The sequence below is a fragment of the Hevea brasiliensis genome, chromosome 4 (genome assembly GCF_030052815.1).
Source record: "Hevea brasiliensis isolate MT/VB/25A 57/8 chromosome 4, ASM3005281v1, whole genome shotgun sequence".
Lineage (NCBI taxonomy): Eukaryota > Viridiplantae > Streptophyta > Magnoliopsida > Malpighiales > Euphorbiaceae > Hevea > Hevea brasiliensis.
This window is the reverse complement of record NC_079496.1, coordinates 4,963,751-4,991,337: the sequence shown is the minus strand read 5'-3', so window position 1 is coordinate 4,991,337 and position 27,587 is coordinate 4,963,751. Positions and strand designations below refer to the sequence as shown.

At 33.1% G+C, this 27,587-nt stretch overlaps 2 protein-coding genes and 1 pseudogene across 3 annotated transcripts; all 3 read right to left on the bottom strand.

Moving 5' to 3' along the window:
* Window positions 1-124: 124 nt before the first annotated feature.
* Window positions 125-10,013, bottom strand: LOC110673260 (magnesium transporter MRS2-2). Of its 2 annotated transcripts, none has more exons than XM_021836333.2 (12): window positions 9,552-10,013; window positions 9,435-9,464; window positions 8,880-9,033; window positions 8,579-8,700; window positions 7,417-7,491; window positions 1,415-1,639; window positions 1,281-1,325; window positions 1,133-1,177; window positions 984-1,034; window positions 759-878; window positions 530-673; window positions 125-428 (listed from the first exon to the last, which is right to left on the bottom strand). In XM_021836333.2, the coding sequence occupies exons 1-11, from the start codon at window positions 9,804-9,806 to the stop codon at window positions 587-589; spliced, it is 1,209 nt and encodes a 402-aa protein (XP_021692025.1). In that variant the 5' UTR covers window positions 9,807-10,013; the 3' UTR covers window positions 125-428; window positions 530-586. The 2 variants fall into 2 exon arrangements, with proteins under 2 accessions (XP_021692025.1, XP_021692027.1); XM_021836335.2 differs by having other exon boundaries at window positions 1,005-1,034; window positions 9,552-10,009.
* A 564-nt stretch (window positions 10,014-10,577) lies between these two features.
* LOC110673268 (protein transport protein SEC23 G-like) lies at window positions 10,578-14,582 on the bottom strand (annotated as a pseudogene).
* Window positions 14,583-17,748: 3,166 nt separating this feature from the next.
* On the bottom strand, window positions 17,749-19,889 carry LOC110673206 (auxin-responsive protein IAA14). Its single transcript, XM_021836260.2, has 5 exons — window positions 19,457-19,889; window positions 19,087-19,310; window positions 18,660-18,795; window positions 18,194-18,255; window positions 17,749-18,044 (listed from the first exon to the last, which is right to left on the bottom strand). Exons 1-5 carry the CDS (start codon window positions 19,726-19,728, stop codon window positions 18,007-18,009), a joined length of 732 nt encoding a protein of 243 aa, XP_021691952.1. The 5' UTR covers window positions 19,729-19,889; the 3' UTR covers window positions 17,749-18,006.
* Window positions 19,890-27,587: the final 7,698 nt, after the last annotated feature.

The window sequence follows — 27,587 nt, the reverse complement described above, 5'->3', positions numbered from 1 at the left end:
AATAACAGTAATTGTTTTCAGACAACAGTATTTAGTACTTACATCCTATGCTTCAGTTCTCTAAACCATTCATTATTCAACAGTCTAAGCAATGCTATCCGTCAACATTGTCCCCAATCCCCTATATCAAAAAATATTACTTGAATAATAATTCAAAAGAAATAGCAATTTTTTTTGTTGTGATGATAACAATTTTTGTTTTGAAAAATATAATGATGGTTATACATTAACAAAATAGACTATAATTATGCCTATAAGAAAATCAAAGAAAACTACGAATCACTGTCAGAAAACTGACAAGCAAATATATCTCATTCTGTGTTGTTTTACGATTATCACTGTTGGTGCCTGAACCAAATGATCAGGCTTTTGACAACTACTATGAACTTCCTCCATACTCAACTATTTCAACAGATCCAGCTTCTGACCTGAAATTTTAAGTGCGCAGTGAATGAGACTTGACCCCCACAATTATCAAACATTCCCAAAACATATAATAAGGAAAGATGTAAACAAAGGGCTATAATACCTTCCCACCGAGCATCTCAATAATCTCTCTCTAGCGAGAACAAAGAGACCTTTTTTTTCAAGATCCAACCAGACCTTTGTAGCGAGCATAGGACATAATTAGTATGAACAAAACAGCGGAAATTGCTCCAGTTACAATAACCACCTAGCAATATCAAAAACATCATAATTCAGTACACAATCAGTCTGAAATGGGCAGCTAATATCACCCATGGAAAGTATTTGTTTACCCATTTAAACATGTATCCATGGTTATCATTCCATGTGTATGGGATATTCATGCCAAAGATTGCAGCCACCAAAGAATAGAAGGATAAACATACAGTTCCTGAACTTAGAAAGAGCTCTAACTGCAGCAAAAGGTGAAAGAAGAAAACAAAAGTATAAAAGATCAATTAAAATGTTCTAATATCCCGGGAGAGAGAGAATTAGACTCCAGTGTGAAAACATCGTACAGATAGGAATAAATCAAGCACCTGAATCAGCTGATTTCGATGATTATCAAGCTGCAGAAAAAAGACGCAAAAATCAAATGAAAATACATGCACACAACCCAACAAACTTGACCAATAAATTTCATTTCTTCAATTTCAACTTTGCCTACCTGAATATTAATGTAATCCTCTGTGTCATCAATATATTCACGCAACTGCATAATTTTCAAATGAAACAATGTGAAAATAAAAATAATAAAAAATCCTTTCAGTAACAAGTGTACCACCATATGCATAAGGGGAAAAAAAGAAACATACCGCAGTTAATTTGTTCAACGTGCTATCAATTTGCATAAAATAGGCCTGCAATAATATTTTACTAGCCATTTTAGACATACAGATTTCATTCCACTTCAAATAAGATAAAATGATAAGTAAAACACATATATAACCTCTAGTAACATTTCAAGCTCCTCAACATCATTCTCATCTCCATGTACCGTTGCCACACTTACTCTACTTGCCCTAGAAATTTTTGAACCAATGGTAGGGGAGGCAGAAAGCCAATAGGCACCACCAGATCCACTAACTGGCGATGTACCAGCCAACTTTCTTGACAAGTAAAGGTCAGCCATATCATCATCATCATCCAGCAGTTGCTCAAGTTCATCTCTCACCTAAAATAAAAAAAAAAAATGATGAGCAGATGTTACTTCCTGTCTAATTTTCAGAATTTTTTCTGGTGGCTGTTATGAGTATCTTTCATCATTATTAAATGAACTAAGTCTGTCGCAAGCTCCCAATTCCCCATGAAAAAGAAATCACCTAGTGCAATGAAATCCCTTTCTATCGTTTATAAACATTTCCTATGTTAAATACCTTCCCAATTGGATTTTTATTAATGTTGTGTTACATATTATAGGAAGAAGTTTAGGAATAAAAAGGAGGGAAAAGCTGTTGTAATTGAAGGAGAGTAGCTGATGGCAGTTATAGAAGTCAATAAACAGCTGGAATTGATTAGTAAACAGCTGGAATTGATTAGATAAGCAGTTACAACTGCTAAACTGTATAAACTGGGGAGTTACTTTGTAATTGCATAACTGAAATCTCTGAAACAATATTCTTCTTCTTTCTGTCTAATTTTCTCCCTAATTCTTATTTCTTCCGATCCTCTCTCAGTTACTTCTTCTTTCTTCTATTCTTCTAATTTCTCTTGTTAGGGATCCAAAACCCTAACTTTTGGTATCAGAGCTAGTACGTGGTGGGATTGATTCAATTGTTGGTTCTTGTGAGTTGGAAATATGACTAGATATGTAGTGGTGAGTTCTAAGATGGTCAAGATTGCTGAGCTAGAGAAGAAAATAAGAAATCTCCAAGAGGAGACTCGAGGAATGAAGGAGGAGGCAAAGAAAACTTCTGTGGAACTTAATTCTTTCAGGGAGGAGTTTCGGGTTTTCATGAGCATTATGATGGAGGATAAAAACAAAGAAAAAAGGGAATTTGTAGCAGTGATGAGGACAGATCTGGAGTGCATGAAAACAGGGGACTGTTACCCATTCCTTCTCAAGGTAGTTCTGGAAACTCTAATAAATCTTTTAGTAGTGAGGGATCAAACCCTTATCTGCCTAAGATTGAATTGATGACTTTTAATGGAAATGATCCTAGGGTTTGGATTAGGAAATATGTTAAATATTTGATGTGTATGGAGTGCCAAAGGATAAAAGGATTGGGATTGCTAGTCTGTTTTTAACTGATAAGGCAGATGCATGGTTTCATAACTGGAATAGGGAAAAGAGTCATTCTTGGGAGGAATTTGAGCAGAGCATTTGTGAGAGGTTTGGGGATCAAGGGTTACAAGATATTGTTGAGGAATTTATGAAGTTAAGGCAGGAGGGGGCTGTGGATGAATATCAAGATACTTTTGAGGATCTAAGGATTAGAATGGAGAGGGTTATGCCAGATTTGGATGTATTCTATTTTCTTTCAGGATTTATTGGGGGTTTAAAGGATGAGGTGAGACTTATGGTAAGAATGATGAAACCAACCACTCTTTCTCAAGCTATTGAGGTTGATAGACTGCAAGAGCAGCTTTTGAATAATACCAGAAGGTACAAAGGTCCTGCTAAGAATTCTTATACGACTGCAAGTTTTAGATCTATTTCTTACAGCAATCCTAACAATAGCAATTCTGGTAGTAACTTCAGCTCTACAAATGCTAGCCAACCCAACCAAAATTCTAGACCTAATCAGCTATACTCTTACACTCCAAGACCGCCTCTTGTTAATTCTCTTCTTAAGCCAAATTTTTCTTTGAACAAAACAATTACTAGCAGTATTACCAATGTTGTAACAGCCAATTCTTCAGTCAACAAACCTTCCAATCAACCTAATTCAACTACTAAAACCGACACAAGACCTTGTTACAAGTGTGGGGAGAAGTTTGTACCTGGGCACCTATGTAAACCTAAGACTGCAATGGTTGTGCAGATTAACGAATTAGAAGGGGAAAATCAGGAAGAAGGTTTGAATGTGTTAGAGGAATCACAGGAGTTGAAAAATATGGGAGAACCTATGCTATCAATATATGCTGTGGAAGGGAAGCAAGGGAATGAAACTATTAAAGTCTTGGGGAAGCATAGAAGTAGACAACGGTGATTCTTATTGACACAGGGAGTACTAATAGCTTCTTGGATAGGAAAGTTGCCGAGGAATTGAAGCTGCCAATGGTGGAAATACCAGCTGCCCATATTTCTGTTGCTAATGGGAGGAAAATTACTTGTGAACACAAATGTCAACACTTTTCTTGGCAGATGCAGTCTCATCATTTCAATTTTGACTTGAGGATTCTGCAGTTGGGAAGTTTTGATATGATTTTAGGGGTTGATTGGCTTAAAAGTTTTAATCCAATTTTATTTGATTTTAAAGCTTCAAGGGTTATATTGACTAGTCATGGGAAACCAATTATTTTACAAGGGTTGAATGATTACTCTTCAGGATCTATTCTGAAATCCTGTGATACTATTTTTGAATTAATGCAGAAAGGAGGGCCTAATTTAGCAACACCTATTTTCTGTGTTTCAGTTTCAGAAAGTGAGCAAAATGATTCTATTGTTAATGCAGTAGTAGTGCATGTGGATGAGAGTTTGGAGCAGCTATTGCAAAAGTATCATAGTATCTTTGAGAAGCCTCAAGGACTTCCACCATTTAGAAGCCACAATCATGTCATTCCATTGAATTCAACTTCTCAAGCCATTAATTTTAGGCCATACAGGTATCCCCATTTTCAGAAAGCTGAAATTGAAAAGTTAGTTCTGATACGCTGCAATCTCAAATCATTCAGCCTAGTACTAGCCCATATTCTTCTCCAGTCCCTTTGGTGAAGAAAAAAGATGCAATATGGAAATTTTGTGTTGATTATAGGAAATTGAATGATCAAACAATTAAGGATAAGTTCCCTATTCCCATCATTGATGATCTACTGGATGAATTGCAAGGAGCTTGCGTTTTTTGCAAGATAGACCTTAGAGCAGGGTATCATCAAATAAGAATGCATATTCCAGACATACCCAAAACTGCATTCAGAACTCACCAAGGCCATTATGAGCTTACTGTGATGCCTTTTGGGCTTACCAATGCCCCAGCAACCTTTCAGGCATTGATGAACCACATGTTTCAGCCTTACTTGAGAAAGTTTGTTCTGGTTTTTTTTTTTATGATATTTTAGTCTATAGCCCTAATATGGAGACACATTTGCAAGACCTAGAAGTGGTGTTTAAGGTTCTTCAAGAGCAACAATTATATGCAAAAATGTCAAAATGTTCTTTTGGGAAGACTGAAGTGGAGTATTTGGGTCATATAATTTCAGGGAAAGGGGTGGCAACAGATCTAAAGAAAGTGCAGGCCATGATTACTTGGCCAACCCCTATTTCTGTTAAGGAATTGAGAAGTTTTTTGGGGCTCACTAGCTACTATCGAAAGTTTATAAGGAACTATGGTATCATCAGTAAACCCTTGACAGATTTATTGAAGAATGATGCTTTCCAATGGGGTCCAGCAACTCAAGAAGCCTTTAACAGATTCAGGCAGGCTATAACTGAAGCTCCTGTTCTTGCTTTGCCGGATTTCACAAAAAATTTTATCATTGAGACTGTTGCTAGCAACTGGGGAATGGGTGCAATACTGCAACAGGAGAATAATCCTATTGCGTTTATTTCTAAAGCTTTTGGACCTAGATCACAGACCCTATCTGTGTATGAAAAGGAATTTTCGGCCATTACCTTTGCTGTCTCTAAATAGAGACATTACTTGGAGCAAGGTCAATTCTTCATAAAGACTGACCATGAGAGTATCAAACATCTTTTAGAGCAAAGGTTACATACTGGATTACAGTTGAGGGGAATTTCAAAATTATTGGGCCTTGATTATAAAATTCTCTATAGAAAAGGAGTTGAAAATAAAGTGGCTGATGCCTTATCTAGAAGGCTTGATAGGACAATTCAGCAAGTCAATGTATTGCAACTGTCCAATTCTTCTGTTACACCAACTTGGATGTCCAATTTGGTTCATAGTTAAGAGGGTGACGAGAAAGCATTAGAGTTGCAAAGAACTCTTTCATTGGATCCTAATGCATATCCTGGTTATAGGTTTAAAAATGGACTGATCCCTTATAAGGATAGGATATATGTGGGGGCTGCTACAGTTTTGAGGCAGAATTTATTGGCACTTTATCACAGCAGTGCAGTTGGGGGACATTCAGCAATGCTACTCACATGAGGTTGAAAAGATATTTTTTTTTGGCCTAGTATGTTGGCTGATGTTTTGCAGTATATCAAAACTTGTGATACTTGTGCTAGGTGCAAATCTGAGCATTGTGCTTCCCCTAGTTTATTGCAATCATTGGAGATTCCTACTCAACCTTGGCAACAAATTTCTATGGATTTCATAGAGCATTTGCCAAAATCAAATGGGAAAGATACTATTCTAGTAGTTATTTGCATATTGACAAAATATGCCCGTTTCGTTCCCTTAACACATCTATTTACCGCTTCTTCAGTAGCCAAAATTTTTATGGATTCTATGTTTAAATTTCATGGCATTCCTCAATCTATTATTTCAAATAGAGATAAGATTTTCACTAGTCTCTTTTGGAAGGATCTCTTTAAATGTTTGGGGTTACACTTGCTTTTAGCATAGCATATCACCCTCAAACTGATGGGCAGTCTGAAAGATTAAATCAGTGCTTGGAGGCCTATTTGAGATGCATGTGTCACTTGCAACCTTCTTATTAGAGTAAATGGCTTTCGTTAGCAGAATGGTGGTAGAACTCTTCTCATCACAGTGCAATTAAGATGTCCCCTTTTGAAGCTCTTTATGGGTATTCTTCTCCATTTCTATCAGTAATTCCATCAGAGTTGCCTACTGTCGGGGCTGTAGCTGAATATTTGGAACAGCGACAACATATGAATTCTGTTCTTAAGGAAAATTTGTCATTGGCACAACAGAGGATAAAGCATCAAGCCGATAAAAAGGAAAGTGAAAGGGAGTTTGCTGTGGGAGATTGGGTCTATTTGAAACTTCAACCTTACAGGCAATCTTCTATTGCCGTTAGGACTTCATTGAAGCTTGCTGCCAAGTATTATGGTCCATATCTAGTGTTGGAAAAGGTTGGCTCAGTGGTCTACAGATTGCAGTTGCCACCTAGTTCCTCTATACACCCTGTCTTCCATGTTTCTCTTTTAAAGAGGAAATTAGGAGATAAAGTAACTCCTTTGACAGAATTACCAACAATGATAGAGGAAAGGGTTATTGTTGCTCCTGAGAAGGTTTTACATATAAGAGTTATTACAAGAGACCAGCAGCATGTGCTTCAAGGCCTCATTAAATGGACTAATCTACCTGCTGAAGATGCTACTTGGGAAGATCAAGCTTCTCTCTTAGCTCAATTCCCTGAATTTTTACATTCTTGGGGACAAGAATGTGGTAATGGGAGATGTATTGTTACATATTATAGGAAGAAGTTTAGGAATAAAAAAGAGGGAAAAGCTGTTGTAACTGAAGGAGAGTAGCTGATGGCAATTATAGAAGTCAATAAACAGCTGGAATTGATTAGTAAACAGCTGAAATTGATTAGATAAACAGTTACAACTGCTAAAGTGTATAAAACTGGGGAGTTACTTTGTAATTGCATAACTGAAATCTCAGAAATAATATTCTTCTTCTTTCTGTCTAATTTTCTCCCTAATTCTTCTTTCTTCCGATCCTCTTTCTTACTTCTTCTCTCTCAGTTACTTCTTCTTTATTATATTCTCCTAATTTCTCTTGTTAGGGATCCTGTCCCAACTCCCAAGCCGACACAAAATCATCAATATATAAATACCATCATGTAAGATAAATGAAGAAAAAGAAGCATTTGATATTACAATTTTTGGCAAACCACAACATGTTATATGCATACCTTCTGAACTCGAGCAGTCAACCTCGTCATTGCACTCTTCAATTTACGAACTCTGTCCAAGTTACGGCTACTAATCTGCACATTTTTAGCAAGGTTGGGGGGGGGGGGGAGAAAGGGGAAGGAGAGATAAAAAGGGTTAAATTAGGAGAAGATAAAATAAGCTTTACTTGGCTTAAAAAAAGGATGCAACTGAAAGATTTTACCTTATAAAAAAGTTCATAAGAGATATTTATCAAGCTCAAGAGGTGTTGCAAAATAAAACCAAAACTGAAGTACACAAGGGAAAGCTCAATGATAGAAGATCAAAAGAAAATATTTACACATCAATCTTTCAACAGTTCCCTCAGTTCTGGAAAGACAAGTAAATGAGGTGGGAAACTCTCCAAGATCAAGCATCAAATGCCCCAAATGTGGTAAAAAAATAAAGAAATGTTATTTGGATTATTTTAAAAAATAAAGAAGGATAAGACATCACCCTTCAGTGAATAAGCCAATGATCTACCATCTTTAGAATCCATTTATCCACAAAGTCCTATTTTGAACTTTCAACCTTGCAATTCATCAGTTGTTAATGTGTTAAAACTTTTGTCTTGCACTTGTATCATGGATTTTGATAGTTGTACTCAGTGATGAAGAGAGAGAGAGAGAGAGAGAAGGAAAATCAATCATTAAGAAAATATATATAAAAAAAAAGCATGATACAATCAATAGTTAAATATAACATTGAAAGTTTCAGGAAGATCACTCTTTCAATACTTCTCGCAAGGCCTCTGCCAAAGCACACAGGTCAAAATCAAGAAGGAAAACAAAAGATGCAATTTTTGAAGGTGTTCTTCCCAGTCCAAACAGATTCAGTTTTCATCAACACGAAAAATAAGCACAAACAAAGTGACTAAAAACCCTTAGGAAACTTAAGGTGTAGTATTTGAACCCTTAAAACATAATTTCACAATAATCACCACAGGAACTCATATCCCAAAACAAGTTTCTTGGCAATTTAATTGGAAAAATTGTAGGAATTTTACCCAATTCCTCAACCAATGCGTCAACAGTTTTTTTATTCTTTCATTCTCAAAAGATAGGTAAGACAAGGCATGAGAGAGTGTTGCAGCAAGATAAAGAAAGATTAATAACTGAGAATATTAATTATGAGAGTACTTACTTTGGAGGTAAGCTCATCTAAAGCAGGATAAGCAGCAGTCTCTAGTTCCGTTGTACGTGCAGCTAGAAAACTACAGATGGCTTCTAAAGCTACCTCCAGTGCCCTGAATTCAAATGGAGACTCTGCATTGAATAATACAGATTACACAAAATTGAAAGAAACAAATACTAATATTACACAGGAAAATGGAATCAAACAAAATATAAAGAACAAATATTTCCAGAAAAATCATCTTTCTTCTTTCTTGATCAAATAAATGTCAGCTCGCATGGGAAGCAAAAGAAGAAATAATGAAACACACCATCCTCTTCACCAGCTTCAACGTCATTTTGCCCACTGGGATTCTCTTTCCCATCTCCTTGGCCTTGGAGAATGAGATTTGCAGGAGGTAATCGCCTTTGAAGCTCCTCCACAACTGGGATGACATTCTCATCCAGTGGATCTCGAAGCAATACCTACACCATATTGAAATAACAATCAATTCCTGACGAAGATTAAAAATGAAAAATTGAAAGAAAAAAAAAATCGAAACAACGGCTTCAAGAGGGGGAAAGTAATGATTTGGACATAGATAATCAGGTCAAAGGCGATAATTAGCTAATTGACCTCAAGTCATGAGAGAGGTTATCATCATCCATGAACTCATTCTTCAATCATGAGCAAAAGACCCAAGTAAGTTTTCTTTCAATCCATAAAAATTCAATAAAATAAATTCAAATTCTACAACTCTCCATTATCCCCCATCTAAAACAACATACATATACGGAAACAAGACAAACTGGTTCTATTAAACTCAATCAAGAACGGCTTTTTACATTTCACTTACACACATAAAGATAAAGAGAAACCCACTAACCTCTTCAGAAGTAATTATTGCCTTGATGTGCTGCCAAAAAAAAATTAACTATCAGAAGAAAATAAAAACGAAAAAAGAAAAATGAATTTTAAAAGAAATCAAATATGTATGATTAACCTCCAAGTTCAAAACAATAGCCCTCTCTCGTCCAAGAATTGTAGAGGGATACGACAACAACGGGTCGAGAATCCGGAGATCGCGCGCGTGAATTTGCACTCGATGCATGATCGCGTGCTTGTCGGCATCAAGCATGGTGCCTTGTCCACAAGCGTCGACGAGAATCCAACTCCAGGCAGTCTGCGTCTTTTTCTTGACGGCGGCGGCCGCTGCCACCTGAGGGTCGGCCGGGACTACGTACCCGTCCCTCGCCATGTCGCAAAACCATATCCAAATCACATCTCGTCCTCAATACACTAACGAAAAGGGAAAATTTGCAATGGAGTAGTGGTTGGGGTGAAATTACAGAATCTGATACCAAAAAGGAAAATTTTTGTAGTAATGGCTTTTGCGCGTTCATTTTTTGAAAGGGAGGAATGAGAATTAAAGAGGTTGGGGGGAAAGGCTGGGATTCCCTGCGGTTTCGCTGTTTGGATGGTTTGGTGCTAACCGATGATGACTTGACGCGTAAAAGGTCTGTTGTAGAAATTAAGAAAATTGAATTAATAATTTTGGTGTAAATTGGAATTAAGAAGCCTTGCGAGCCAATTTATTAATAATTTTTAATATATAATTAAAATAATAAATATGTAATTTAAAATTATTAATTTTATTTTTAATACAATTGAATTTATAGTTACCTCGGATAAAACAAACTTTTATGCTTACGTAAATATTTATCTTTTTTCACCCTTGTTTGATTTGATTTTGGGCCACCATTTTGACCTCGCGACTGAATGAATACTTTTCTAATTATTAATTTTGAATTATTAATTATTAATTTTGTAATTAGGGCTATTGGAATTAATTTCAACAACCCCAGCTGAAGACAAAATTATTAAGATGATAGTAATTAATAATAATAAAAATTATACAATTTCTATTCATTTTTATTTATTATATTTAATTTTTATATAATAATTAATAAAATTTTGTGTGTAATGATTAAACTTTTAAATTTTTTCATAATTATAATTAAAAAATAAATAATAAATAATAATACTTAACATAATAGTCAATCTCTGCCCAGTTTGTTGTACAATTGTAAGATAAAATACTCCCAATACCATAAAGGAAGATCACATCTAGTTTGGTAGAATGGAAACCAATAACCGTCAAGTCTTTGCCAAGGTTGAGCTCCCAGGAAGCACTAATATATGCAAGGAAAATGCAGTTCTGACAATGGCCAAATGGAGACTGATTGGACTAGCAGCCAATTTCCATTCAGCTGAAGTTCCCAAACCCACAGAGAGCACCCACAACAATTCATTTCAAATCGAAGCATGTCCCTAAGCGCACCCAAATACCCATCTCTACACAGATTACACTCACGCGGTAGCTTTCTTCACCATTATGCGCTCTGTCGCAACATCATAGACAACAATGGCCACCACCTTGTCCAACCAATACAGAGATTTTCCCGCTTCAACCGCCTGCGAGATATTATTGCACAAATCAACATGACAACCATTACTCACACTGCAATAGATGGATTTCCACTCGTTTGCGGATGATGTGTACATGCAACTTCGTTCACAAATTGTTTAGTTGCTCAAAATCAGACACTAGATGTATTGGAATTATCACAATTTTGAATTTGATCGCTTGCCTTACCAACATAAATTTCAATACTGGAAAATTGACTGTGCCTCTGTAGTTCTGGGATTACAACAACATGATTAGTAATAGGGTTGCAGACATAGTACTTGTCATCATGCTTAGCGACAGCACAAATTAAAATGAATATATACAGGATAGCAAGGTAAAAAGTCCAGTTCTTTGTTGAAACAGAACCAGTATCACCTCATGTTGTTGCTTCTTCCCTGTTGTGTTGTCGAAAAGGGGTCCAGCCATTCAATGAGATTGCGCCAATGCTTGTTTACACATTCATATCTCACCAATTTCCAAGGAACCCGGCTAAGAATCTCCATTACAATATCTTTGTTCAAACTAGATATGAAGAACCAGTGCTTACTGATTTCTTTATCTTTTTTCTGGATGATGATTATGGGAATACATTATGCGCATCATCTTTCCCGCCATTGCTCCTTGCGGCTGTTGGATTTCATCAGGAGATTGAGACATGCATGGAATGAAGCATTCTGTCTTTAAGTGCGAATGAAATTGCATTCCTTTTTGGAGTCCATCATCTTCTTGCAGCTGTGGTAACCCTTTTCCAGATTCCCATGTTTCCATGTCGGTGGTGTGTTATAAACTGTATAAAAAAGGTAGACCCAGGATGGGCTTTCTGTTCATCGCCCACTTCAAAGAAGAAAGTTATGCATATTTTATTAGCTAGTGTGCCCAACTTCCATGCATAAGTGCCACCCTCCCCAGTCTCATGGTCACTCACTAAACCTTTTTTTTTTCTGAAGAGAAACACAGGGTCCAAGTGCTCCACTGATTTTTACATCTTTTGTGGTGATCACCCCAATATTTGCATCAAAATGCATCTTCAAATTCCCCTCTTCATCACGACCAAAAATGTGCCGCAAGCACTGTCTGAATTGACCTGACTCAAATAACTACCCTGACATCATGAAACCATCTGACCTCTCAACAGGGGCTTTTAGCTCTGCTGCTCCTACTTGATCAAGGGAACAAGCAAATAAATCAAAAACAACAGATGCATCAGATAATCTCTGAGACAACTGACTATAGAAGCCAAAAGATTTTCTTCGGTACGGAGAATGACCATCGATGAGGTCTCTATGAGTTCTAACGGCATTACTAAGATCTGAATCCACGATTATCCCCAGGCCCATAGTTGCAGGTCCAGAAGTGAAGATCATAATTCAGGAGCCTGTGTGTACTGAACATCCTCCGAGAAGTCCAAGTGCAACTGATATTGCTGCTCCAGTGCACCTTTGAGGGCGATGACCTCTCATGGCTACTGCTAAGGAGCAAATTTCTTCAATTGCATTAGTGATATTGAACTCACATTCAGATATGGGTAGCAAAAATCCCTGATTCAGAACAAATGGGTTTTCTCCAAGTTGCTGCAGTTTGCTACGATGTACACCCAGAAATTGTTGTATCTGTGGGATTAAAGGAAAAGAAAAGCAAAACATCAAATTTAGGCAAATGCCATCATTTGGTTTTCTGGATAGATTACGAGCATTAAAGCTAGGGTACATACAAGTAAATGGAATATTTGCAAATATCACTTAGTACAGATGACTTGTGATACAGATGTAATACACAGGACATGCGCTTATTTGATATTCTGATGTCTACGAAACAGAAATATGATGGAAGTGACATAACCGAGAAAATTCAGAGGTGACAACTGACAAAAATATCAATACCTAGTTAGTTTTCTATATGTGCAATGAGGTGCAGATTATGGAAGTACCAAAGAAGTGAAATTTAGGGCCTGTTTGGATTAACGGTTGAATACAACTGATAGTTGTTAGCTGATAGCTATTACTGTTAGCTGATAACTGATAGCTGATGATAACTGTTTTATATTAAGTGTTTGATAAAATTATATTTAGTTGTTACTGTTGATATGTGAAATGACTAATAAGGGTATATATCATATAATTTATTTTATTATCTAAATAAATATAAAATTATAAATTTATTACATTATATTATTTATTTATTATTAAATTAAATATATAATTATTAAATTAATATATTATATTATTTAAATAATATATAATTATTAATCTTTTATCATTTATTTTATTATTGAAATAAGAAAATAATTATTTTTTTAAGATAATTAAATAATTTTAAAAATATAAATAAAATAATAAAATAATTATTATTGTTAATAGAAAAATTTATAATTAATTTTAAGTTTTTGAATATAAATAAATATTTTATATTTTATGTTATTAATAAAAAAATATTTTAACAAAGTTGAAATGTTAAAATTACAAATAAAAAAATAAAAATATTAATAATATTAATTTTCAAGTTAAATAAAAAAAAGGATAATATGGTCAAAATAAAAAATAAAACCAAATCAGCTATCACCGGTGATGAAACAATTCTAAAAATAGAAATGATACAAATGGTGATGGGTATCATATCGCTTGCCATCACTATCATTCTATTTTTAAGCTTGTCAAACACCACAATTTAATTGTTTGGGTATCTATCAGCTATCAACTGCACCCAACAGGTAAACCAAACACCCCCTTAGACAAGCAGTTGATAAGCAAATTGTCAATCTTTCCACGTCTTAATTCAAAGGCGTAACAAAGTTATTCCATACAAAATTCAAGTACCATCTCAAGCATGGCATATATTATTAACAAAACCACCAAAAATATAACCTTAAATAGGATAGAAGAACCACAGGGCATATAAACAAAGAAATAGATAATTAATCCGAAGTTCAGAATTGCTATCAAACTAGAATTTAACAACATAACACCTTCTCCGACGAAACCTGGCGGTCACCATGAAAAACCACCACCCAGGAACACTCAGAGAACCCAAGGTCATAAGCCCTAACCATTGAATCGAATGCAACCAAGGCCACGAGCGCATTTTCTGGCAACTGCTCAATGGCTAACAATAGCTCATTTTTAACCGCCCTCAGCACCTCCTCCGCCGTACACGCGTCCACCACAAACACAAACATAGGTACAATCCCCATCAACTTCCCACCAACACCTACACCAGCTGCCATTCTCGGAGTCCCCAATGATGCCATCGAAGACAAGAACGCATTAGATGAAGACAACCCATTTGCCCAACTATAACCCAAATGCGAACTGGAAGCAAATTTGGCATCGATCTTATCGATTTTGTATTCTACGGTACTATAGGTGGGGAAAAGCTCAGCTGGAAGATTAGCTTCGCCAATACCCGAATAAGATATTGGAAATTTCTGATAGCAGAAGGGACAGCCCCAATGCGAGACTGGAAATCCACGCAAGCGTAAGGGTTTAAGACAGCACCACAGCGAGTGCAAATAAGGGGTTCGTATGGAAGAATTGGGAGCATCAGTGGCGTGCACATGATGCTAAGGGTCTGTTTTAAGGAAGGGAAAGAGCGGGGAAGGGAGAAGGATGGTTACAATAAAAAAAAAATTAGAAAAGAGTGAATTATTTAAAAAATAATAAAAATTAAAATATATTTTTTATGTTTAAAAATAAATATATAAGAGATAAAATTAAATGATGTAAAAATAAAAATATACATAATTATATTTTCTCTTTCCTTATCTTTTCACACTAACATAAAATATAAAAAAGTTAAGATTTAAGAAATAAGAGAAAATAAAATTAACCTTTACCTTTTAAAATAATTAATTATCACTATTTATTTTTATTTACCCTTTCATTATCCTTGTCCAAACAGACCCTAAGTGGAAGTACGAGGGATGCGACTTCTTTTTCATTCGTGGGCCATGCGTTCCAGGACCAACGCAGTCCCTCGATCGCCTCCAGCTCCACGAAGTCCATAGTGGGTAGGGATTTGATCTGGGTGTGTTAGGTTCTTTTAGGGAGGTTTCATGGTGTTTTTCCTTGTCTTGTTTTCTATTTTAAGGTAAAGGGTTTACATTGTTGAAACTTGAAAGGTAACTGGTGAGTAAGCGTACAAATGAAGGGATGAAAAGCATCACCATGGATGGATCCATAGACTTCGATTTTGTCACAGTACTCGTAGCTTGCGTCTATGCTAGGTATTCTGGATCTGCAAATGCTTTGGGATTCATAACATTGAGAATAAAAATGGGCCAATGCTCATATGTTTGGGCTAACTTTTCTTAGGTGTCAACACAGTGACAACTAGTCCATTTTTTGGAAGAATGTGTCCTTTACTCCTACCTTAATTCCTCGTTTATGTCAATGTCAATATTCTCTTCGGATTCTTTTTTAATTTGAATTTAGAAAATTAAATTCAAATTGGATTTGTTTTTATCCTGATTCAAATTTATTTATATAAATATTTAATTAAATATAAATTTATATATTTTTATAATTATATTTATAAATTTTATATTTCTAATAAAATTTAAATATTTTTTAAAATTAAAATTTAAACATATAAATTATTAATAAAAATATATAAAATTTAATAAATTTAAATATTATTTAAATAATAATAATTAAATTTGAGATAAATTCAAATCATATTAAACATATTTAGTTTGATATTAGGAACGGTAACCCCCACACACACAATGGCATGGCAGTTGTATAAAAAGAAACTACTATTTAAGTACTGTAAAAATATAATTTTTTTTATACAACGAAAAATTAAAAGTATGAATTGCTCCAGTGAGTGTCTTTAGAGCACTAATTAAGGAATAATTAAACTCTTTAGACTATTTTATTATCACATGATATGTTACTTACTAACATAAAATTTCATAATAAATTATTCATAGTGATTATAATAACTCATTACTAATTAATGATATTACCTGCTCTAAATTAATTCCAATAATTAGCGTGTAACTAAAAACTTAATATAGTGATTAAACTGTGAGCGTTTGATCAAAAATTAAAAACATAAAAGAATAGCATATGCTCAAATCAGACAGGACAAGTAAAAATTGCTCAGATAATCTGGATCAAGCAGAAGAGAAGTTTGATGAGGTGTAAATATTCACTTGGTAAGCTAGGTATCTTAGTTGAGTATTAACATTATCGAGCGTCGACAATGCCAATAAATAATAAGGTTGGATATTCAAGAGAGAATTTCAGGATATTAACATAATTTTCGATATTCTTATAAATAATTACAATAGCTACTTAGCCCTTTGATATATTAATATTAGAAACAGCTATTGATAATTTATATTTACTTTGCTAAATTTTCTATAGAAGTTTTCATTATTCAACTATCTATTCTCAATTTATATCTCTAATATGAAAATTAGAGTAGCTGATTAATATATCACTTATCTCGTAATTTTTTTATATTCGCAAACTTACTTGACACTTGAATTGATCTTCAAAAACTCATTGTAGCATCACTAATTATAATAAAATTTTATTATCATTAATAATACAATTCAAAAAAAAAAAAAAAGAAACACACACACGATTAAAAGAGTTTATCTGCTTCTCAACTAGTATATTAATGGCCAAAAAACCCTATAAATATTGTTAAAGATACATGTTAGGGAAGGGGCATATCCCACGAACCCTTACAAGAAACCCTTGAATTAGCGAACCCCAATACATAAAACTGGGCGAAAACAGGAGTAAAAACATCACCCTTATTGCTTCAACCGTGATCCATCGACCAACAATGGTAGACATTAGCAACTTAATAAACTCCTCGAAACATAGAACAAACAAGAGCCAAGCAGATCTTTTAAACTATGTCAGCAGCAACAGGGCAAGCAACCTAGAAAATCAACTCAAAAGCTAAGGTCAATGAGCCTATATCATTAAAACGCAGGCAAATAGAGAAAGACTTGACAGATTAGCAACCACTCGAGCTACACCAAATTTACGAATCTTGGGTTAAAGAGAAAAGAGACATATTAGTGCATTTTTTGAGAGTGGAAATGTCAAAATTATTTCCATTAAAGATACAACACGATTCTGCCATAATTAATGCCAGATCCGAGAAAACTTTTTTTTATTATCATTAAAATGTGTGCAGACTGCAGACTGCACTGTGAGTGAGAGTGAGAGAGAGAGAGAGTAGTGATCCCATTACATTCAATTAACAAATAATTAATACTCAATAAATAAATTTTATTTTTTCATATAAAAAATATAATTAATATAATTAAAGTGAAGTAATAAGCTTTATTTTTTTTTTCTTGCTTTATTTAAAATTAAATAAGTTATTAATATATTATTGAATGCCGACCACATTCACCAATCAAATGCATATATTTTGCTTATCCCAAAACTTATAAATAAAACATATATACACAGTATATAAAAATTAATGGCCATGATTGATAAGACCCATCAACATTCACATGGCCCTGTTCCCCCTTCCCTTATCACTTGCCTCCTCTTCAATTAAATAACTTCAATTCCTTCTCAACAACAATAATTTATAAACAGTCACATATCAGTTTGGTAATCTTTCTGATGAAAAAAAAAAATTATACATATAAGTAGCATTACAATGTGAAGGAATAAAACATTTAACAACTATGACAGCCATGACAACAACAAACAATAACCAAAATATGAGGGGGAGATTATTAATACGCAAGCTATTAGCAATAAACAAGCCAGACAATAGGGTTAAGGTTTATTGCTTCTTGTTCGTTACAAATGTACCTAGATCTTTGATACATCTATATACCACCAAATTAAAAGCACAGACACATCCAAAGAAACACCATTTTTGTTTTGCTTGCACTAGTGCCTTGTCGTCTACCGATAGCCTTCTTGGATATGAAGACTAAATATAGAGGAATCTAGCACAGTATACCGCAGCTTGCAAGCTGAAATTTAAGTGTGGTTTGCTCATTTCAGGTTCTGCTCTTGCATTTCTCCATAGCTCTTGGTGCTGGAATTTGGAACAAATTTTGGGTTACTCGTATATTTATGATTCACTTAATAAAAACCATAAACAAATGAAATAACAAGAATTAAAAGTTATTATATTGATCAATTGAAATAATTAATTAAGATGCACATATATATATATATATATACCAAGTCCAATAGCTTCAGATCCTTTCATAATGCGCAAGCGCTTGCATGATTCCACAAACATCCTGCATGAGAATTCCCAAGTAAACAATATATAAGTGATAATTTTTGCTTAATTAATTAGTCTCTAGTTTTTAAGAAATTTTAGAATATTACCATGTACAACGGTTTATAGGGACAACAATTGCACAGTATAATTTCTCTAATTTCCATTAGGTTTTTATTTATTTTTTTTTTGGTATATATATATATACATACATATATACATATAGCAATCAAATATACATGATATGCCAGACTATAATGATATGAAGCTTAATTATTCAATTAATTAATTTGATGCATATGATCATGAAGTGCTATATATTGTACAAAAACTGTGCCATCATTGTCTTATTTCTTTTTTCTGTTATTGATTAATTAAAAGCATGGTTAATAGGAATTTTAAAGAAATAATAAAACAACTTACTCCCATGGAACATCACCCACGAGCATCCAGTCACCATCCTTGTCTTCATAGGTTGGCACATACTCAGAGCTGTTGAGAAGATCCATCAATTTGCTTCCATTCATGAAGTCTATCATTCCCTGGGCTCCATAATTACCTTCATAATTAATCAAGTTGAAAGAATCATTTTAGCTAAAAGTGCTTCTGCATATAATAATATATGTAGCATTGCTATACTACAATGAACTAGATCTAAACAAGGTTAAAATTAAAGAAATATGCAATGAAGTATCTATAAAGTTCCACTTGATCTCTTATAAGTATAAAAAATTTTATGCTTGCAGAATTATTAGATCTGTTAAATTCCTTGTCGTTAAATATAATTTAATTTTCTTGAAAATTTTATGACTTGCTTCCAATAGTGAATGGATATTAAATACATACTTACCCATAGTGAAGGAACTGAACATTTTGGCCAAGGCATCAGAGAGCTCTTGGTAGCTTTTGTACATCTTCAGGTCTACCTTACGAAGATAAGGTGCACCATCCATGCAAACCTTCACAAATGCTGCACTATTGCCACTTGCTTTCTCACCTACCTCGCTGGTGTTCTTCTGAGCCATAATGTTCTTCCTGTAACATCTAACTGGTGGCCAACCCACAACTTGTGCCCTGAAATCCAATAACATAATCATTTCCAGAAAATAATAAAATTGAACCAAAAGAGAAGCCTATATATATGTATGATCTTTTCCTAAACTAATATTATTACATAATAAAAAGGCTATAATTATGTTTTAATTAAGGAGCTTAATTACTTGGCTGGTGGCTTGGCGGGGTCCTTGACGGTAGCAGCAGGAAGGTGGTTCTTGTCCTTTGAAGCATTCTTGATATTATCATTCAGATCCATGACAGCATCCTTACCCTGAAGATTAAGCTTCAAATCAACAGTCTCTGCAAATCCTCTTTTCCCAGGAGCCTTAGGTGTGGTGGTCTCCACCTCAGATTTTCCACCACCAGGCAATCCTAGACACAGCTCAGTTTCCTCGTAGTTCAAATCTCCGTCGGCTCCTCCTAGCACGCACGCCATTTTCTTGGCCACCCTTGACAGTGGTTTAGTAAGCTCCAAGATTTCTTTTCCCTTTCTTTCTTGTATTATTGCTTCGTTTTTTCCTTGTTATAGTTGCTGTTGATAGCTTTACTTCTTCCTTGTAGTGTCCTCTTCTCTGTTTTGCAAGCTAGCTAGAGAGAGACCCCAATAATATAAATGGGCTTGTGGGGTGGTGTGGTATGTATGGCTGCATGTGTATGTCATATCAAGTGGTTGATCTATGATTTCTCGAGACGTGGACACTCCTGCCACGTTGATTTTCTATGAGGTAGCCGACTACATCATCAATTAAGGTCAAACCATCATCACAAGCAAAGTACAGTCTCCGCCTGGTAACAAATAATTTAATTACTTAAATTTTGAGCATCATCCATGGGAATAAATCAATTAAAATAAAATAAAATAAAATCAATAATTTTTTGGATTTTAAAAAGCCATTGTCAAGAACATATGTAATCATCATGCACATTATTAATTATTTATAGAACATGGTATCATCAATTACATTTGAAGTTACAAGAACATCAATTTTTTTTAAGAAAAAGATTAAAATCATGACATCATTTATTTGAAGAATCTATAATATCAAATCATGTATTTAACCACTGTTCTTTTTTTTATCTCTTCAGAGGCAATGATTATCGTATTCTCCCATCAATTTCAACGAAAAAAAATGATTTTCTTATAATTTTGAAAAGTCCTTTTCAAAATTCAATTATTCTCATTTTTAGAGATAGCAACGAATCGAATTTTTGTGAATATATGATCTAATTAAATTCTAATAAGATGGATTTGGGTAATATAATCGGATTTGAAACGGGTTCGAGTTTGAAATTTAATACCTGTGACGGGTTCGAGTCGAATTCGAGTTTTATATATTGGGTATCTATTAACCGAACCCGTTTATATAAATATTTAATTAAATATAAAATATATTTTTTTAATAAATATTTATAAATTTTTATATATTTTATTTTATATAAAATAAAATTGAAATATTTTTTGAAATTATTAAATTTTTAAAATATAAATTATTAATAAAAATAATTTTTTTTATAGATTATTAATTAAATATATAAAATTAAATGAGTTCGGGTATTTTTCAGGTAATAACAATCAGGCTTGGGACGGGTTTGAGTAGTTGAGAATAAATTCTAATCGGATTTGGGACGGATTCGAGTTTTGAGAATATTAATCGAGTTCGATTTTGAGTAGGTTGATTTTTGCGAGTACCCTACCCATTGCCCATCCATACTCATCTTTCACCGGGTGTGAAAGAAGGCTACTTGGCATGACCACTAAACTTACAGAAAACATTATTATTATTATTATTATTATTATTATTATTATTATTATTAGAGTGCATTTAATTTTTTTTATTAAAGATAAAAAAAGTACACATAAATGAAGAAAAATGACATTCTTCTGAATAAAATTATAACTAAATTTATCAAACTACACTAACTCTTATGAGTCTACACATATTCATCTATAATCAATGATATCCAAAGACCAGTTCATTGAGAAATTCCGATGTTCAGCTTCTACCTTGTTTCTCATCAAATTCATGATGGGGTCCGTTTGGCAGAGAACAAACAGGACTGGCCATAGGTCATTTTTATGATTAAAAACTGTATATACACATTGTTAATTTATGGTAAGATTCTTCCAGGAACCTTCCAATTGTGCATCTACTCACATGAATCAATAATTCATGCAATTCCCAATGCCTAATTATTGGTAATATTAATATATTTTAGCAATTTCTCCTCCTTTTCTTTTGCCTTTTAATTGTGCATAAAAAAAAAATGAAAAAAAAAATCAGAATTTCTTAAGAAAGTCATTCTGAGGCATGCTTTAAAAAAAAAAAAGAAAGAAAGAAAATTTGCATAAAAGTTTATTTTTTAGTATTATATTGATGAGACTTAAATTCTTTGGTTCCAGTAGTTAGGCAATGTTTAAATTAAACTTTATACATATCGTTTTCTCTTAATAAAATAATTTTATTGCTTATAAATATATATATATATATATATATATATATATATATATATATATATATATATTTCATATTTGATCTAAATAATTAGAAATTATTTTATAAAACTTAATGGAGTTAATTTAGTTAATAAATATGAAAACTCACTTTCTTATTAACATATTATTTCAAAATTATTTTAAAAAATTTTAAATATATGAAATTAATGTGAGAGCATATGAATTTAAAATCATTTATAAAAGAGATTTAACCTTAATATAAGTGAATTATTAAAAAAAAGAGAGAAATTAGCCTGTAAACTGAGCACAAGATCTTCATAATGATGGATTAATTAGCTGTTTACTGTTAATTTTCATTGGCTTTTGATTCTGCCTTCACTCAATAATGAGGTTTATTTATGTAAATAATAATAATAATAATAATAATAATAATAATAATGAAAATGGGTGCAATGATCAAGATTATGGTGATATAGTGGCAGCAAATCTCCTGTAGAGCACACATGAACTACATCAATCAATAGCAGTTATCAAAGCCACTGATTCTAAAGCCCTGAAGGGGTGGTGACTTAGAGACAGGTCATATCCCTTCGAGATGGAAACATCCCTAACCCTAGCTGTGCCCTTGCCCCATCAATATCTCCCAACCCCTTGCTTGCTTGTTTTTTTTTCCTAACCAGCTTCTATTGATAATTATATATCCCACGATCTTAGCCACTCCCAACCACAGCTTTCCCTGTAACACACTGCAATAAACTCGCAAAGAAACACACCCTTTTTTCTATCTTTTTGATTTGGGCAGAGTCAAAATCATATAAGATTACAAGAATATCTATATTTCAAGACTCAAACAACTCCTTATCCAGTAAAGAAAGTGACTCCCTCTCCAGATAATTACTTCTGGGGGAAAACCATTTTACAATGCAATCTCCTTAACTTGTCAGAGAGGTTTTAGCCCGACCCATATAACCTGTACCAAAATATAAGAGCTTATATTTAAACATTATATAACAGGTTGCAGACGGAAAAGATCGACCATGCATCAAATAAGCAATATAGGAGTAAGACACCAGAAGAGGAAGTAGCTTCTTTATTTGTAAGCTTACCTAATTTCATCTGAAAAGAGAGAGAGAGAGAGAGAGAGAGAGAGAGAGAGAGAGAGAGAGAGAGAGAGATTTGTAGAATAACGCAAAAGCCTATTTGTGATACGATAGCAACAATGCCCCAAAAAATATCATGTCTATACATCCAAGGTGGTCCTGTGGTCATTTTTTAGCCACCAAATTCCAGATATAAACACAGTAGTACTTGATATCCTTTTGCGGGTATTGATTTCTAGACATCCCAATTCCATACCTTTTCTAGCTACCAGGTAAAGTCTTTGGATATCTGTTGTCCCACACATTGGTTTTGGATGATTACTTTGTTTTAAATGTAAGACTTGAATAAATCTCTCTTTTTTGAGCTAATTTATAGGATAGAGTTAGATATGATCTATTTTTTTTTTTTTGGTAATTCATAAAAATCTCTCCTCTTAATCTAATAAAGTTGGTTTAATTGATAAAAATAAAATCTCTTTTTTCTTAAAAAAAAAATTAAATTCATAGATTCTAGTCTACATTCATACGTAGTTCATATTTCAATACTTATATTATATTCATATAATCATACTTTAAATTATATTAAATGCAAAAACACAACACAAAATTGCTCTAAAAATTAATTCAAATTAAATGAGAAAGAAAATATAGTCATTGCAAACTATGTGAACACTAGTCTCAAGCAACCCTTGCTCCAAGAAATTATATCAACTTTTACTGTCCCGTGAAACCCAAGTGCACTTGTTTTCTGCCAAGAATTAATATAGCACAACAAAAGCAAGACTATGCACTCTCTTCCTTTGCTAAAAAGGATTCAGTAGCATACGTATTGTGGCTTATGCCATTATGTGCCCATGCAGTTGTCAATTTGTAACCTCCTTTAAGGCCACGTAAATGCATGCAGGAAGGCTGTTGCCTCCCCACGTTCCTTCCAATTTTCATTTTTTTTTTTTAATTTCATCATGGGTGGACTCAGTCTCAAACCCATTTTTATCAGTCAAAACGCATTTCAGAAATATTTAAAAAACTTTGAATACACAAGATCGATGAGTAAGTCTGAGCGCTAATTTCAGATCGAAATTAAAACTAAAATCTAACCAACAGTTTCAGTTTGAAACATTGAGGATTCAGATAGACTGAATGGTACCCTTCAATTTTGGTTTTGATATTTTGATCAAATATTTTTCGATGCAACCTCGAATCGAGCCTATATTAACCGATGAGGGGAAATATACTTTATTTTTTAAAATCGTTTAAAAATAAAACTAATTTTAATGTGTAAGTCCATTAAAAAATATCTTTAAGTATAAGTTTAAAAAAAAAAAAAAATCTCTCATACAGCGGTGACAAGGTCACATGCATATATATTATGTTCACACACATACATGCAAATGCGGAGATAAGAGTTTGACCAAAATCAAAGGCATGGCATCCCACTGATCTGGATCCCTATATCTTTGTATACTCTAGCAAATCAAATGGTTAGATGTAGAGGTGATCCCAAGTTGATCACCTTTGCAATTGCAAGGGCTAGAAAGTCTGATATTAATTAATTTAATAGTGCATATTAGCTATTAATCAAACATGTTATGATATGACTAATTAATGGGTAGTTTTATTAAGGCAGCTGCATGGTCCTACCAATGCAATCTGTGAGTATCTTCCGCCACAATAATTTTATTCCATATGTTGGTAGAACCTCAGACATAAGATGGAAAGTTACCATGGTGGGCCACTCTTCCCTTGGAATGTCTAGCTAATTTTGAGAAATGGAGAATTACAATATAATCCATAAAATTTTTATTATTTATAATTTTTATAAATGCGTGGAATGCTGGCGTCGTTTTATATGTGATGTTAGTTGGGATCACGTCGTTTTATGACGGGCCTATGATGAAGAGTTTATTGAGAGAGAGTGTTGTACTTATTACATATTAATTCGTTTTACATAGATAAAGAGTTACTTTATATATTAAAAAATGGGTAATTTAATATTGTAATCTAATTATTTATATTAAATTTTTTATTTTTATATTTTACCTGAGGAATTTCCAACAGACATCCATGATCATGAATTGTAAGCTGATGGGATACAATTTTGATGGACTAATAAGCCCTTAGGAAAACCAAGAAAACACCGCTGAAAGCAAACCGACAGAACGAAAATTCTTGAACCAGGTGGGTAGCGCCCATCACTTGCCTCCTTTGTTTCCAAAAAGACCAAAATTCGCAAATACCACCCAGTGGCTCCTCTATTTTCCACTTAGGATGTGCCCTACCTGATGGGTACCAGAAGGGAGAAGAGTAAATTATGGAATAACTTCGTTGCATTAAAAAATAATAGACTGAATATAAATAAAAAGTCCATTAAATTATAAATTTAAAAAAGTAGAATCTATTATTTTTGTGAGTGAAGTTGCACACTCAATAATTTCCTAGAAAAATGATGGTTAAGGTGTGAATAGGAGAAATAATGTATTTTTGGATGGAAGGGACTTGTAATTGATGAAATTAAAATATAGGGAATAATTAATTAAATTCTTTAAATAAAGAGATTAATTTTATGAATATCAATAAATCTTAGGGATTATATTATAATTTCTTCTTTTTTAAGACGTACCCTGCCCTATCTGCTTGATTATCTTTGATCTTTTCTCCTAACTAACCCATTTAAAACTTAATCAATAACTAATATATAATTAACATTGAAGTCAACAAAAAGTTGTCTTTTGAGCAAGTTCAAGCCATTCATGAGATATGGTTTATGATCTGGGGATGAAGGAATTACATCTGTTTAGTTAAAACCGAAGAGGATATATCAAATCCTCTAGCGGCTGACAAGAGGATCACAAACCTTTTTTAAAAGAGATCATATGTAAGATGAATCAAATTTATTGGGTTATATTACCTAAACGGATCAAACTGTCTACTTTCTTTTTTTTTCTTATTTAATTTTGTTATTTTTCTGTTATGAGCAATTCTTATTTTATTTCTTAAATTTGTTATTTTATATATTTTCGCTAGACCGTCTTGATTTACTGATTAAAGCCATATCACCCGCAGTTTTCAACTAAAAAAAATATGTTGTATATCTAAAAAGAGAAGACAAGAATCTCTGCATTTTCTTGCCCATACTTGCAACAAATAGCAAAAGGAAACAAGAAAGAAAAGAAAGGAGACGTGTAGGAGCATGCACGTATGCTGGGCGAAGGGGAAATTTCTTTTAATAATGTGAAATATCTTCTAAATGATAGAGTGGCTCGACTGTCTCATGAGAAAAAAGAAAGTACTAAGTGTGGACACGTGCACAGTTCAGACCGCAGAAAGGGGGAAAATGTTAACACGTGCATCTGCATCAGATGAGAAGCAGACAGTGATGCAAATCTGCGTACGTGCAATTTGGTGAACCACCAGCAATTTTTCCCCCTTTCAACGTATTGCGCTGGTCTGTAATATTAATTGTTTTAAAAGATGTTAATTATTTTAATAGTTATTAATTATTTTATTAATTATTAAATATTAATGATTAATTATTTATATAATTATTAAAATAAAAATATTTATAAAATAATATTAAATTAATTATTAAATATAAAAATAATAATAAAATTTTATTAATTTTAATTAAAATGTTTTTTTTAATTTTTAAAATTAAGGGAAATAATTTTTTATTAATTACTTTTTTTAATTTTTGAAAAATTAATATAAATATTATATTATTAAATAATATAAATAAAAAAATAATATTTTAATTTTAATTAAAATATTAAATATCAGCTTAAAAAGAAGGCAACTGAGTAGGGCTAAGTAGAATTTGGTTCAAATTGAAAAATCGAATCGAATCAAATTAATTGGGTTTAATTGATTCGGTTTTAAAATTAAATCGGTTCGGTTCGGTTTTGAATTATAAAAATTTTGATTATTTCGGTTCGGTTTGATTTTGAAGAGAAAAAATCGATTAAATCGAACCAAACTGAATAGTAATTTATATAATCAAATCAAATTAAATCGAACCAAATTGATTTTTGAATTGATTTATTTTTATGAAAAATTTATGAATTATATTTAATTATATATATATTAATTATTTAATTTCATTGATTAATGGTTATTAGGTTCAAATTAAAGTTAAAATTAGACTAAATAACTTGAAAATCAAGTCTAAATTTAAAAATCAATAAAAAATCAAACCGATCGATTTAAATCAAATCAAATTAAAATGGTTCGATTCGATTTAATTTTTTACTCATTTTAATTCGGTTTAATTTCTAAAATTTATAATTTAATTTTTATAATTTAATTCGATTCGATTCAATTCAATTCGATTTGAATCGAATACTCACCCCTACAACTGAGCATGAAGTTGATGAGGGCACGGGATGAGTTTAATGGGATCAGCCCCACGAGTACTAGAAGGTAAAAGAGACACGTATGTACGGAGCTGAAATTTGGCCCTTCAAACTTCACCACTGGTGACTAATTGCTTCAAGGCCCTCATCAATAGACCCATGTCACCTAACCATTCTACACTGCCATTTAAATCCAATCTTCTCCTGTCTCCTCTCTCTCTCTCTCGTAGTTAGCTCGCTGATCTTGAACGCAAAAGTTTCATTTTTTTAGTCAAATTTTACGGCTGATCTTTTTTTTTTTTTTTTTTATCCTTTTCTTGTTAGGAGCCATATCAATTCCAACTTCCCCATCTCAACCCTTCCATATATTTCTATGATCATGAAGGACAGT